Source organism: Bos taurus, chromosome 17 (genome assembly GCF_002263795.3).
Source record: "Bos taurus isolate L1 Dominette 01449 registration number 42190680 breed Hereford chromosome 17, ARS-UCD2.0, whole genome shotgun sequence".
NCBI lineage: Eukaryota > Metazoa > Chordata > Mammalia > Artiodactyla > Bovidae > Bos > Bos taurus.
The window spans coordinates 55,914,541-55,928,791 of NC_037344.1; the positions used below are offsets into that span (position 1 = coordinate 55,914,541).

Sequence of the window (14,251 nt, forward strand, 5' to 3'; positions counted from 1 at the left end):
CCTCTCTGCATCCATGTACTTTACAGTGTGATCTGGTATCTCTCACATCAGGAGGTAGAATCTTCATTTTCCTCGATCCCTTGTATCTGGGTGTGCCTGATGTCTTGTTTGGCCAGTCGGACACAGTGGAAAGGTCCTTGGGTCCATTCTGAGCCTAAGCCTTAACAGGCTTTGAGTGCTCAGGCTCTCGTCCTTGGAGCCCTTCCTGAGAGCCATGGAACAAGTCCAGCTAGCATGCTGCATGATGACAGTGATGGTCCCTCCTGTCACCCTAGCCACCAATCAACCGACAGACCTGGGTGTGAGGCTGCCCTGGATGGGCCTGCTGCCAGTTTCCCACACACATGCAAGCCCAGCCTGGACCAGCGGAACTGATCCGGACAAGCAGACCCACTCAGCTGACCTGCAGACTTTGAACAATAAACAGTTGCTCTTTCAAGCTACTCTACTTTGAGATGCTCTGTCATACAGCAACATATTACTGTTATAGTCTTCAAATGCAGCCAGAGCCTTTTAATAGCCAAGGAAGAGAAGGCCTGCAGCCTTCAGTCTACTGCAGGAGTGTGTGCCTATGTTTGCAAATAAAACTTTATTGGAACACAGCCACATCATTCCTTCACTGTAACTTTCACGCTGCAACGACAAAGTACAGCCGACCCTCTGCATCTGTGGATACAGAGGGTTGACTATACTACTCCCATTTATATTCATAAAAGACATGAGCATCACAGATTTTGGTATCTGCAGAAGGTCCTGGAACCAATCCCCCACAGATACCTGTCTGCAGGTGCCAGAGAAATCATCTGGTCTGCAAAGCCTGAAATATTTACTGCCTGTCCCTTTTCCCTCTAGGAAAGAGGTTGCTGATCCCTGTTCTAGGCCATAACAAATAACAGCCACCACTGTGATCACCACCACTACCATCCTCATCGTCCCACAAACTTGACACAAAGGTCTGATTTTAAAGTCAGGAGAATTTTGTGAGAATGTTGTGAGAATTTTGGCAGGTTCTGCCTTCTCTCTGGGCTTCAGTTTCCCCATCTAACACTGAAGGAAGATGAGCAAAAAAGTCCAGTCACTTCTGCAACTGATGTAAACCTCTATTTGCTCAGATCAAAGGAAATGGATTTTGGGACCCAGGAATATGTGTTTTTCCAGGCATTTCCTTACCTTGCCATTCCCCTCACCCAAGTCCTGATCCCCAAATGATTCAGATCCAAGTAAAAGCCTAAGAACCATTGATTTACACCATTTGGGTTCAGAAGCCTTGTCCATGGAGAGACATATGGAAGTATAAGTGTTTCCAAGGGTCATTATGAGAAACTGCAAAACTTACTTTTGTAAAGAGATGTTTTAAGAACATCCAATTGAGGCAGCCAGTTGGAATGTCCCTAAATGAATAAGTCTGTGATGAAACCAGTCATAATATCCATCAGAGGGAGATAGGAGAAAAGTGGGGAGTGGGGCTCATGAAAAGTGGAAATACTAGTAAGGGAGAGGAATGTGTCCAAATACATGGTGTTGATGGTGATAACGATGGTGATGAAGAGGATGGTGATACGGTCAATGGTGCTGGTGATGATGATGGTGATGATGTTGTCAGCAGTGTTGGTAATGGTGGCATTATCCACCCACAAATACGTGCTCTTGTTAATGACTTGCCACATTGTCTAGGATTTCAGTCCATTACTTTACTCTATAAGTACATGACACCTGGTAGTCCAAATACATCATGAGCTCCTCAGAGGTAAAACCTTGGGATATACCCTCTGTGTAGTGTGTGGTGGTGAGAGATGGTGGTGAGAGATCAGGCTCTGAAGTTAGACACACTTGGCTTAACACCCCAGTGCAGTGACATGCTGAACTCTGTGACCTTGAGCAGGCTACTATACCTCTCTGAGCTTCTGTTCTCTCATCTGCAGAGACAGGCTAATAAGATACCTGTACAAAAGCGCTGCTGAGAGGCCTGAGTGGAACAGGGCCCACCAGAGCGGTCGGCAGAGTCATTTTTACTGTGCATGCCTTTGGGACCTAACAAGTATTTGACAAATGAGCAGAAAGAGAAGTCTAGAATCCACTGCCCCATGCCCATTGCCCTAAAGCTGTGGTTCTTACAGGAGGGGCTGGGGGTGCCTGTGTGTGATTGTGCCCCCAGGGGGATTTGGCAATGCCTGGGGACATTCTGGTTGTCAGAGCTGGGGAGGGGGTTGGCTACTAGCATCTGGTGGGTGGGGGCCATGGACGCTGCCCAGTATCCTACATCCTACAGCGCACAGGACAGTCTTTCTCAACAAAGAATTATTTGTCCTTGAATGTCAATAGTGCTGAGCTTGAGCAGTCTTGCCTTAAACTCTGTCCCTGAAATCTCCCAGTTGAAAAGGGCTAACTAGTGAGAAAGGAAAAGCTGGGCTGAGAATTCTCTGGAATAAATAGGAGGGAGTGCGATGTCAAGGTTTTGGAAAGCCTGAGTATTCCCTGGAGGGTTGCTGAGCCCCTGTTACACTATGCAATGATGAGTTTGTACTTGGGGTTGGCTCAGATGGCAGTGGGGACTTTTCTGGGAAATAACTACCTGAGTCTTGGGGAAAACGTGTCCCTAGAGGCTCAGGTGAGACATCCGCCAGGCGTGTGTTGCAGATAGATTTTATCAGGCTTTGCAAACTATTTGACATTAGAGCGTCTGGCTTGGTAAGGAAGGAATGACTCGGTCCCAGCTGGATTGCCATTTAGCTCTGAGACACCATGTCTGCTTTCTGTTATTTTTATACGCCACATAGTGTTGCTGGCCCCAGGCTCCCTGTCCCTTTCAAGAGGACAAAGGAATAGCTCCCAATGACCGTTAGCTGGTTGAGTCATTTGACCTTGGCTGCGAATGATAAAACAGTGAAGCAAACAAGCCCGAAGTGGGACTACTTACATGTGGGCCTCGGGCAGCGAGGGCGAAATGATGCAGCTGTGCATGGGGGTGAATGGTCGCAGGATGACTTCAGCCACTGCCTTCTTCGTCTTCTCATCCCCGTATGTGCTGAAGCAGAAGCAGAAGCAGAGCGAACGACAAGGAGCAGTTTTAATTGCCCACATCTTTCGCGAGGGGTTATTTGGCAAATATCACTAGGCACCGACTATGGACCAGCCAGTAATTTCAGCTGGAAAGGTGAAGGTCCCAGATGCAGCCAGTAATCAGAGCATGTAAGACCCCCTTCTCTCATGGAGCATCTATTCTTGTGAACGAGCAGAGAGAACACATAAGATTAGTCAGGCAGCTGTGTGGTACACTGATATACTAGATGAGGGGTTGGATATGTTTTCCTATCCCACTAGACAAACAGTTATGCTATTGTAGGGCATTCAGTCCACATGTTGACTACTTACTAGCATGAAAGCCATTGATGATGTAAACAGTAAGTTAATGGCAGGGTTTAAATAAAACTTTATTTACCAAACCAGCTTGAGGGCTCAGGGGCTGGAGTTTGCTGACCTGTTCCCCACCCCCTCACTCCCACTAGTAAGTGATACGTGCTATGGGGAGAATAAAAGAGCAGGGAGTTCAGTAGGGCTGGGAGAGCTAGGGGCTGCAATCTTAAACCGAATGATTGGGGCAGGCATGACTGAGAAGGTGACATTTGATAAGAATTTGCAGTGGAAGAGAGTGAGCCATTCATCCATCTGGGGGCAGAGCCTTCTGGACAGAGGCAGTGACAGGTGCAAATGTCTTGAGGCAGGAGTATGTTTTAGACACAGCAAGGAGGCACGTGTGGCTGGAGTGGAGTGAGCAACAGAAAGAGGAGAGAGGCAGGGATGCAGAGAAAACAGGGGCTTTGCAGACCAGTGTGAGGACCCTGACCTTTTCTGTGAATGACAGTAAAGGATTCTGAACTGAAACAAGACATGATGTGACCTCTTACAAAGGAGCCCTCTGGCTGCTGTTTTGAGAATGGCCGATGGCAGGGGAAGAGGGCCAGGAGACAGATGAGAAGTGCTGCGATACTTTCAGCTGGAGACAGCATGGTGGCTTGTGCCGGGGTCTGAGCAATGGGGATGGTGAGAAGTGGAAACGACAGGATGGACACAGGGAAGGAGCTGCCTGCAGTCAGTGGTTCTTGGTTGCGGTCCTCTCCTTAAAGGGACTTCTCCCAACCCTCCAGACTGCTGACTCACCAGCTGGATGAATCCGCCGTGAGATGCGGGGATCTCGAACTTCAGAAGTGGGCACAAGTATGCCCCCAAAGATCAGCCATGACCAGGCACACCTCTTTCAAAGCCCATTCCCTGCCCTACAGGGAACACAGGGGCTTCCTCTGAAGCCAAAACCATCACAGGAAAGGAGGGAACATGATGCTTACAGAGACGTGAATCAGCCCAGACACTTGTCTGAAAAAGACTGCTTCAAAAAGTGAAAAATATCAAGCTACATTTAATAACATAGGTAAGTTTTTTGTTTTTTCAGCACCATATGGAGCAAGTCATTTCAGTCAGAGAAAACAGTCTTTTTTTACCCTTAATTTTGGCATGCCTGAGTCATAGGGCAAATATTTTTTGCCCATGACCAAACCAAGCCCACAGACACACCTTAATAAGCCTACTGTGTACATAATGGAATCAGTTATCTATATTGTAAAACTGGGAGATGTCACACAAAGATGGAGACTGTAAAGTTCTTGCCACTCTGGGTAAGAGGTGGGTGGGGTCCAAGATCAAGACCATTGCCCATCTGCGCAGGAGGTGGGTGCCCCTTGGGTTGCTCGAGACTTAAGAGCCCCTGGCATCTCACTCCCAGCCTGCCCTGCATATTCAGGCTACTTGCGTGTTCGTTTAAAGCCTTGTAGTTTCTCAGCCTGAGCACTTAAACATTGACTGAATCATTGACAGGTTCCCTGATTCATTCATGTCTATCCACAGTGATCAACATCTCTGTGCTGGGGGCTGTGGGTGCAGTGATGCAGGAGACAGAAGCAGCCCTGCCCTCTGGAGCTTAGAGCCTCGTGGGGGAGATGGGCTTCACACAAACACGGTTGAGACAAGACTCAGTGGGAGCGTGAATGGTGCTCGGACAGCCCCAAACAGAATTTGGCTGGGATTGAGTCTGGGAATACTATCCGGAGGGAGCTGTATCAATTTAGAAATATATGCCCCAAGTCTCTTTCAGTGGGAGGGTGGCTTTATAATATACAGTCCCATTTCTCTGAAATCTTGCCTCTGTGAATGGCTGGGCCGATAGGACATGTCAGAAGCAGCATGATGCCCATTTCTGGGCCCGGGCTCCAGGAACTGGCAGCTTTTCTGTTCTATGTCTTGGGAGGCTCACTCTTAATTCCTAGCCACCAGCATGCTGGCGGGGTGCCGGGGGTTGAGGGGAGGCGGGAAGGCTGTGAAGAGCCTCCTGGTAGCAGAGAACCAAGGCTGCTGGGCTCAGTCCTGGCCAAGCTCAGAGTGACAGGAGCCCCAAGGTGCCACTCATATGGATGAGCCCTCTTGGAAACAGACACTCACTCTGAGCCACCCCAGCTGGTTCTGTAGATGATCCTTCGCCCTGAACCCCACTCAAATGGCAGATGTGTGAGTGAAATAGATGTTTGCTGTCTGGAGTTAATGGGTTTTGGAGTGGTTGCTCACAGCAACAGTAACTGGAACAAAAGTAAATATTGAGCTGAGATCTGCAGGTTGAATGGGAATTAAGTAGGCAGAGGGCGGGGCGAGAGGCCCTGTGGAAGAGGGAAGGTGGGGAAAAGTGTGGCTGGAGGGGAAGCCAAGGGCCAGGCTGTCCAGAGCCTCGCAACCCCAGCTCAGACTTTTCCAGTCCTCATCTTATAAAGAGTGGTGGCCGTTGAGGATTTTAAACTGGCAGCAGTTTACGTTTGGAAAGAAAACTCTGGCTTAGCATGGGGAAAGGAGACGGAGGGAGGCAGAAGAGGTGAAGTGGGGGCACCCACTAGGAATTTACCTTCCTCCTGGGACTTTGAGGACAATCCTGGGGTCATAGAGTTAACTAAAGAGTCGGACCAGAATAAGGGGACTTTCCCAGTATGCAGGGGGCAGGAGTTCAGTCCCTTAGCAGGGAACTAAGATCTCGCAAGCCGCAAGGCACACCAAAAAAATAAATAGGAACAGAATCTAGGTCCTCACATTTCCGTTTCCATAGGCTCTTAATTCAGCCCTAGAGATGAGGAAACCACAAGCCAATACATTGGTGCTTGCAGTCTTACTGGCTCCACGGAGTCCCCTAGTAGTTTGGAATATGTGGAAATTAACCTAGCTTTTACACTCCTTAATTTCTTGTTTTATGTTTCCTCTCAACTGCAATAATAAGACAAATTCTACTCGTTGTTTTTTTCACCTTTTTCAGCTGAATTTGCAGCTGTGAAATGAGGTCACTGAACACAGTGACAAAGACTGCGTGCAGGCAGGAATCTTTGGGGACACGCTTGATTTTCTTTCTTCCCTACACAGTTTGTCAGACTTAAAACTTTGGTCTGAAAGAACTTACCCTATGGTCTTAGATCTGGGTGGGGGGTGATGGGGAGAGGGGGGGATAATTCCTTTTAATCCCTTTTACTTTTATAATACACAGGATCAAATACTGTGTTAAAAAAGCAGTTCTAAATGAACACTTGTATTTTTGATAATTCTGTGATTGGAAGTATATTTACAGAACATAGCTCTTAGATGTGAGATACTTTCTAGCCTGCCTGGAAATTGAGATTTTTAGCCATAGATCTGAGGGTTGTAGGTAATTGAGGCCCAGAGAGATCAAATTCATTTCACTGTGTAATAACAGCTAGCAATTACTAGGCATGGCTCATATGCCAGGCTCTATGTTAAGCATTATTTTATTTAATCCTCACAACAAATTTGAGAGCTTGGTGAGGTTAATAAGGGTATAGAGAGAGGAGGCTCAGAGTGGCACAGTGACTTGCCCAAAGTTAAACAGCTGTTATGTGCAAAGTTGGGACTTGAACCTCAGTCCTGTGCTCTTACCCACTACTTCATGCTGGTATGGATCATCTCCCAGTGCTATTTTATAACACCTGCCTCCCCACCTGCATCTGATGGCTATGTGCAATAATAGCCTCCAGTTTTACTTTAATAACCAGTACTGCACAGCTTATAGAATCCACTGGGTAAGACACAACCAGACCAATGTCTATGAGAAGCATGATCTCATGCATATTTAAACTTATTAAACTTTAAATAAACCACGTCATGCACACTGAAACATGGATTGGAGAGGGAAGGATTGTGTTCTGCAACCATGGATTAATGACCATGTGCAAACGTTATAACTGAACTATTGAAATGGTCATAGAAGGGTCCTTAACAGAGGCCACCTTCCCCAGCGCCTGTCCGCGTGCCTGTTAATCTGAGAAAAAACCTCTCCCAAAAAAGAGCCACGAGTTCATGCCTTCTCTTTATTCTAGAGAAAGGCTGCCAGCTGGCTAGTGTCACTGGAAATACCAGGCTCAAAGAGTGTCACTGGGCTCTTAGGTGACACTATGGGCAAGATTTGCTCCGAGCTCTTGGGACCTTTACAGAAAGGGTGAGACTCCCTCAGTTCATTGAGTGGCTTTGTCTATCCTGTGTCCCTTCAAGGTCCTATGAGGACACTTCATTAGGGTCCACTGAGTGGCTGGATGGTGGTGGCTCAGGCCATGGATTTCTTGCTTTTCTTTTTTCACTCTGAAAATCACATTTCTGATTTTTGGCAAAAGATAAACACCATCACAGCTTCCTCCTCCAGCCCTGGCCTTTCTAAGCAGGCATGTTGGCTGCAGGATTTCTGGTGGACTGAAACAGCAGGGTATAACCACACTTCTTTTGTGTAAGCCAACAAACTCCCACTGAGTACTGAAGGTCCTGCTCAAAAGCCACATTTTGGGGAATTCTTTCCAGATTTCCTTTCTACCTCCAAAACTGAAGGGGCTGGACACTGTGAAATAATAGAAATATCTGTATGTATATCTATATATCAGTCTCTGCCCCCAGTTCCTGGCACAGAGCTCCTAAAACTCTTGGAATTTCCTAAGTGATACAAGAGCACCGGGAACAGCTCTTGTTCTAATATTTGGTGTTATACCCTGGATCGTGACACAGAGTTCCCAAATCTCTTGGGATTTCCTGGGTGACCAGGGTGTCTTTTTATTCAAATGTGGCAACTCGGAGTGGGCTCCTGGATAGCTTCAGGATAGGGACTGGTTACCAGAAAGACTGAGCCATTAGAAGCTGGGAATTCTCTGGGAAGGGGAGAGGGGCTAGACGTTGAATTAACGACAGTTCATGCCTATGTGATGAAGCCTCCATAAAAATCCCAGAAGTAAGGGGTTTGGAGAGCTTCTGGGTTGGTAACCACATCCAACCAACAGGAGGATGGCAAACCCTCCAACTCCATGGGGACAGAAGCTCCTGTGCTTGGGACCCTCCCAGATCTTACCCGATGTACTTTATCTGGGTGCTCATCTGTACTCTTTATTATATAATAAATGGGCCTGGCATGCTGCAGTTCATGGGGTTGCATAGAGTCGGACAAGACTGAGCGACTGAACTGAACTGAACTGAAATAGGAAAATGTAAGTCGGTGTATCCCTGAGTTCTGTGAGCCACTCTAGAAAATGATCAGACTCAAAGAGGAGGTCATGAGAACCCTGATTTATAGCTGGCTGGTCAGGTGATAACCTGGGGCTAGTGACTGGTATCTGATGTGGGGGGTCACCTTGTGGGAGTGAACCCTTAACCTGTGGGCTCTGATGTGGGAAGCATCAGAACTGAACAGGATGGTGGGATACCCCACTGGTGTCACAGACATTTGCTTGGTGTGGGGGAAAAGCCCACACATCTGTGTCAGAAGTGTGAGTGTGATCACGGCATGAGAGCCAAGGAGAAGCACATGGGAGGAGTGTTCTCCTCTCCCCCAGGCATACTTCAGGGAGCCTTGGGTGCACCCTGTGGTGCTGTGCTGCAGCATCATGTGTGGTGGGGGCTGTTCCTCCACCCTTTTCACATCTTTGTGCCATCAGAAGTCCTGCATACAGTAGGTCTTCAATACCTAAACGGTTGGCTGTACAATGAGACTGGGACAGGGTCGAGACTGTCCCCCTTTCTCACCCCTACACTTACTGGGGAGCCAAGATAAAGGTCTAAGACTACAATGCACTAAGGGGCCATGAATATTTTACTGAAGATCTTGTGGGGAAACCAAGAAATAGATTTACATTTCTCATGCATGCGTGCTTAAGTCATTTCAGTCGTGTCCAGCTCTTTGTGATCCTATGGGCTGTGGCCCACTGGGCTCCTCTATCTATGGGATTCTCCAGGCAAGAATATTGGAGTGAGTTGTCATGCTCTCCTCCAGGGTATCTTCCTGACCCAGGGATTGAACCCATATCTCCTCAATCTCCTGCATTGCAGGTGGATTCTTTACCACTGAGCCACCAGGGAAGGCCTTACATGTCATACTCTGAGGCAAAACCTTATAAAAACCCTCATTAGATATCTCTGTTCTCACCCAGTGATGGCTGCCCTTTCACTCTTCTCTCTTCCGAAGGGTCCCTTCTCCTCACACCCTTGGCCTGTCTGCTGAATGTCCCCATTCTATCTATCCGGGAAGCCTTTGTGCTCTTCCTCAGTATCTGTGTGTTCACCTGAATACCCTTTGCTCGCCAAAGGCAGCTTCTCCTTGGGATGCTCACTCCCTGGAAGGTATGGGGGCGGGGGCTGTAAGTCACAGATATTTTCTCTCCTCTTAAATAAATGCACAAATGGTGGGCTAGTTTATTTAGACCAACCCTTTGCTTATGAATAACCAAAACTGTGTGACAAAATATTCTTTTTAATACAGTGTCAAAGAGCTGACAGCAAAGTGGGAATCTCTTAGCCAAAACTGGAGTGAGACTGGAGACCACTAGAAAGGTGAGGCAGCCTGAGTGCTGCTTTGGTCCTAAGGATGTTTGTCAAGCTATGAAAGGTTAACTTTCCTTCTGACAGTTTCACAAGGCAAGGGGGATGGAAAACAAAAGTCTGTACAAATGAGGAATCAAAGAGGAGAGAGACCTTCCTTACAATAAGTGTGGTTCCCAAGGGCCACACTTTCAGGGGGAAGATGACTGGAACTATACCAGCCCCTCGTGGTCCACACTCAGGGTTCCCAACAGTCACAGGGAACCTCGAGCTTTAAGAGGATTGGCAACCACTAGTGTCCGGCCTGACCCCCACCCCGGCTCCAGGGCCTCCCAGACGAGAACTCCCTTTATTCCCCCTTCAGTTGAAATTTACATAACATAAAATGGACTGTTTCAAAGGTTGCAATTCAATGGCATTTGAGCCAGTGGTTGTACAACCATCACCTGAATCTAGTGCAAAAATACTTTCATCAGCCCCAAAGGAGACACTGCACCCAGTAAGCAGCCACTCTCTATCTGCCCCACTTCCTCAACCCTTGGTAACCACCAGTCTGCTTTCTGTTTGGGATGAACCTCAAAACTTTATGGTAAGTGAAAGAAGCCAGACACAGAAAGGTCCCGTACTGTGCGATTCCACTGACAGGACTATTGCTTTTAAGACGCACACATTCATATTTCTTTATGTTAATAAGAGGGCTCTCCAGTGGAGTGGTAAAGAATCCACGTGCCAATGCAGGAGACACAAGAGATGAGGGTTCGATCTTTGGGTCGGAAAGATTGTGAAGAACAGAATTTGGGAAGTGGTACAGAAGAAAGGGACTCTCTGCTGGGGATCCCATTTCCTTCTTAGGCACCAGCATGGCAACTTGGGTTCCTAAAGCCAACTCTGGCACAGTAACTCTCAACCTTGGCTCCACATGGGAATTCTTGAGCGAAGCTTTGAAAAAGGCTATGTCCACACCCCCAGAAAGTCTGATGGAATGGGTCTGAGAAGCACCCAGGTGACTGATGTGGAGCCAGGGCTGAGCCCATTGCTTTAACAGGACAGTGGGTACAGTGGCAGGCCATTTCTATCACATATATTGGGTTGATCAAAAGTTCATTCAGGTTTTTCCCATAACACCTTATGGAAAACTGGGGCCAACCCAACACTTCTTCTCTTCCTGCTGTAGCATTTCCTTCCCATCCCTGATTTATGCCTTGCTCGCTCTGCCCAAGCGAAGTATCCCTGGAGCTTGTTTCTGCAGAATGGCAAAATCCATGAATGTTGGTGTTACTCAGTTTGGGACTTAGGGGATGCTTTCCATAATTCAATAATGGGAATTATGAGAGCATCTCTAAGCCTCATTCCTAATCTCTAAAAGTGAAAAGAAAGTGAAGTTGCTCAGTTGTGTCTGACATTTTGAGATCCCATGGACTGTAACCTACCAGGCTCCTCTGTCCATGGGATTTCCCAGGCAAGAGTAATGGAGTAGGTTGCCATTTCCTAATCTCTAAAATGGGAGATCTATCTCATAGGAACATTTTGAAAATTTGACAGAAAGATGTGCACAAAGCACATGGTAGACAGACACCCATTATAAATTGTGATTATTAGCATGATTGTTATTGTTACATGATTGGGTATTTCATAATGTTCCAGTCTGTTGATGGTCCTCTCCAAACCAGAGCAGAGATGTTTACAAAAAGAGGGAGGCTACTGTATTCAACAAACCACAACAAACTTTTTTTTTTTTTGGTTCACTTGCTTTGGGTGGACACTAGGATCTCAGGTTTCAGGAGAAGGTCTAGAACAGGGATATTGATCTGTAATGAAACAAAGTAGCATACAAACACAGTATGGGAACTCAAGAGAGTCCAGAATGGATTTTGGAGGTGGTGGGGCTGAAATCTGGGAAGCTGCAGGAGAGGGTGGCATTTAAGCTGAGCTTGTAAGGATAAGGGATAAGTAGGACTTTAGTTGGGAGAGGATGTAGTAGGGAACAGCATTTAAGGCCCAGGGAACAGCACAAGAAAACACCTAGAGGTAGGGATAAACCTTGGAAGAAAAGGGAAAGAAGCACATCTGGGGACCTGCAAGATTTCTTGGTTAGCTCTTGGCTCTGGATACTAGAACGGACATGTGTAGTAGAAGATCACTGAATATCTGAAGGTGAGGCTGGCGAAGTAGGTTGAGTCAGATTGAAAGAAGTCATCAGACACCAGCCTAAGAAGGGGCTTCCCATGCGAGACAGCTGCCACCCCTCAACCCAACCAGCCAGTGTTCCTTCTCAATGGTCCTTTCCAAGTCCACGGGGCTGCAGCGACAGAGGTCTACTTACGGCAGAACCAAATCCCCATACTGGATATCTGACAGCCTTTTGGCTGGTTGGAATTTATTTCTTTCTTCCTCTTTTAGTTTCTCCAGTTGTTGCTGCCTCTTTTTCAAGGCACTCTCCTCCTTCAGGATGGTGAAGTATCCACGGCCAATCTTCACCCACTGAATTAAGGTGCTGAAGAAAAGAAAGAGGGAGGAAGATGGGCTGGCTATCAAGGCAATGTCTTACTATCTTGGGACTGACAGTTAACTGAAGGACACTCTCAGGCCCAGTAGCAGGAGACTTCCTGTCTTTAGAATTCCAAAGTCACAGAGTTACTTACCCTAAGCTTGAATTCTACCAAAGACCACCTCCTACCAAAGACCTTGAACAAATTATCTAACCTCTCCAGGTTTTGGTTCCACCACTCAACAAATACTTATTGAGTGCCTGCTATGTGCTAGGCACTCTGCTAGGTACTATGAAATGAGAATAACAATTCACCCCCTTGAGGACCGATTTAATTGGCAGTATTTTTATTTGTTTTGTTTGTCATGGTTTGTCTTAGATTCCTCGACATGTGGTATTTGAGTTCCATACACGTATGTCACTGGAAGGTCACTGGCAATCTTTTCCTAAGTGTAGACCCTGCTTCTCAACTCGTACACTTTTCTGAATTTCTACGCTACATGCCACATTCTTAATCTCTAAAATGGGGTTAATCATAGCATCTATCTCATAGGAACAATTTGAAATTTTCACAAAAATTTGGCAGGCGAGGATCAGGTGTCATCTGTCCAGCCACGTTCTTGTCACAGCAAAATAATCTCTCAGGTTCCTCATGCATAAAACTGCGCAAAACCAAATGACTGTGAAGCCAGATTATACATAACTGGCCCTGAATTGTCCATTTGGGCTTTTAAGTTTAGGGATGCAAGCAGTTGATGTGAGGTGGAATTCACATTTGAAACAAAAATGCTCCTCTGTTTCACTTTCAAGCTTCTGAACCCACTCATCAAAGAGCACCCTGAGATTGCCAGATAAGTTGATAGGAAAACCCTATCAACCCTTCAATTCCACAAAAGAGGATTTTCTTGATGTGGCACAAACAAAGCAAATGCAGAGCTAATCTGGGAGCTGGGGCTGGCATGACAGCAAACGCTGTTTCATGATTATGTTACTTCATGGAGCCTCTTTGCTCAGAATTTGGTTCAGAGGTCAAGACTGTCACCATACACCCAGCACAAAGGTATGAAATGACACAACTCACATTGTGAGGCTTTCTGGGCAGAGCAGGGGTGGCTTAGGGTTTTGTGGGAGTAGGGCTGGGGTGACGTGTCCTTTGTGTGGGGACTGAACGTCTCTCCAGCAACAAACAAGGAGCACCTTGGGTTTCTTATTATAATGCTTACCCTCGATGTGGGGCAGAGAGAAGGGGGGTTGGGCAGCTCAAAAGCATCAACGGTCACACAATGAAGTCAGAAGAATGGAAAAGATGGTGGAGAGTAAGATGAGGAGATCACCTGCCTCCCCACAAACTCATCAGAATATGGAACAACTCCTACAGAACCACTTCTAAATGACAGCTGAAGACCCCAGACCTCCAAAAAGGCAAGCCAATCTCCTTAGAACGAGAAAGCAAAGCAATATTGTAAAGCGATTATCCTTCAACTGGAAATAAATTTTAAAACAGTGAAGTCAGACCCATCATAGCACTAATTCACACCCAGTTTCAAATGTGTGTGTTTGCCTAAACAGTTGCATCATTATTAACTATTCAACAAAGATGTACTGAATACCCACTGTGCACCAGGAGCTACTCTAGATGCTGAGATTCAGCAGCAAACAAAACGGCTCACAGCATCCTGGTCCTCACAAAGCTCCTATTCCAGGGGGTGGAGACAGACACGAAACAAAGCAGTGAACTGCAGGTGACACGCTAAGTACTGGGAGGCCTGAAGCAGGGACAAGGGAGAGTGAGAGACAGGGCTGGTGGAAGGGTTAGTGCCATTTCCACCGCATGGTCAGTGAAGGCCTGGACGCTTCTGCAGGCCAAGGAATGCC

At 46.8% G+C, this 14,251-nt stretch overlaps 1 protein-coding gene across 10 annotated transcripts in view; it reads right to left on the reverse strand.

The window, feature by feature from the left end:
• The window catches only part of CCDC60 (coiled-coil domain containing 60), a 176,881-nt gene that overhangs the window by 45,227 nt on the left and 117,403 nt on the right, over positions 1-14,251 (reverse strand). For 6 of the 10 annotated variants that reach the window (XR_812377.4, XR_812378.4, XR_812376.4 and 3 more), the window contains 2 exons: positions 12,212-12,382; positions 2,918-3,025 (listed from right to left, as the gene is read on the reverse strand). Coding sequence is in view for 7 of the 10 variants with exons in the window: in XM_024977748.2 (XP_024833516.1) it covers positions 2,918-3,025; positions 12,212-12,382 (279 nt within the window). In the remaining 3 variants the exon portion in view is untranslated. Of the gene's footprint in view, positions 1-2,917; positions 3,222-12,211; positions 12,383-14,251 lie in introns of those variants that run through there. The other 4 variants (XM_024977750.2, XM_024977751.2, XM_024977749.2 and 1 more) reach the window with 4 other exon arrangements.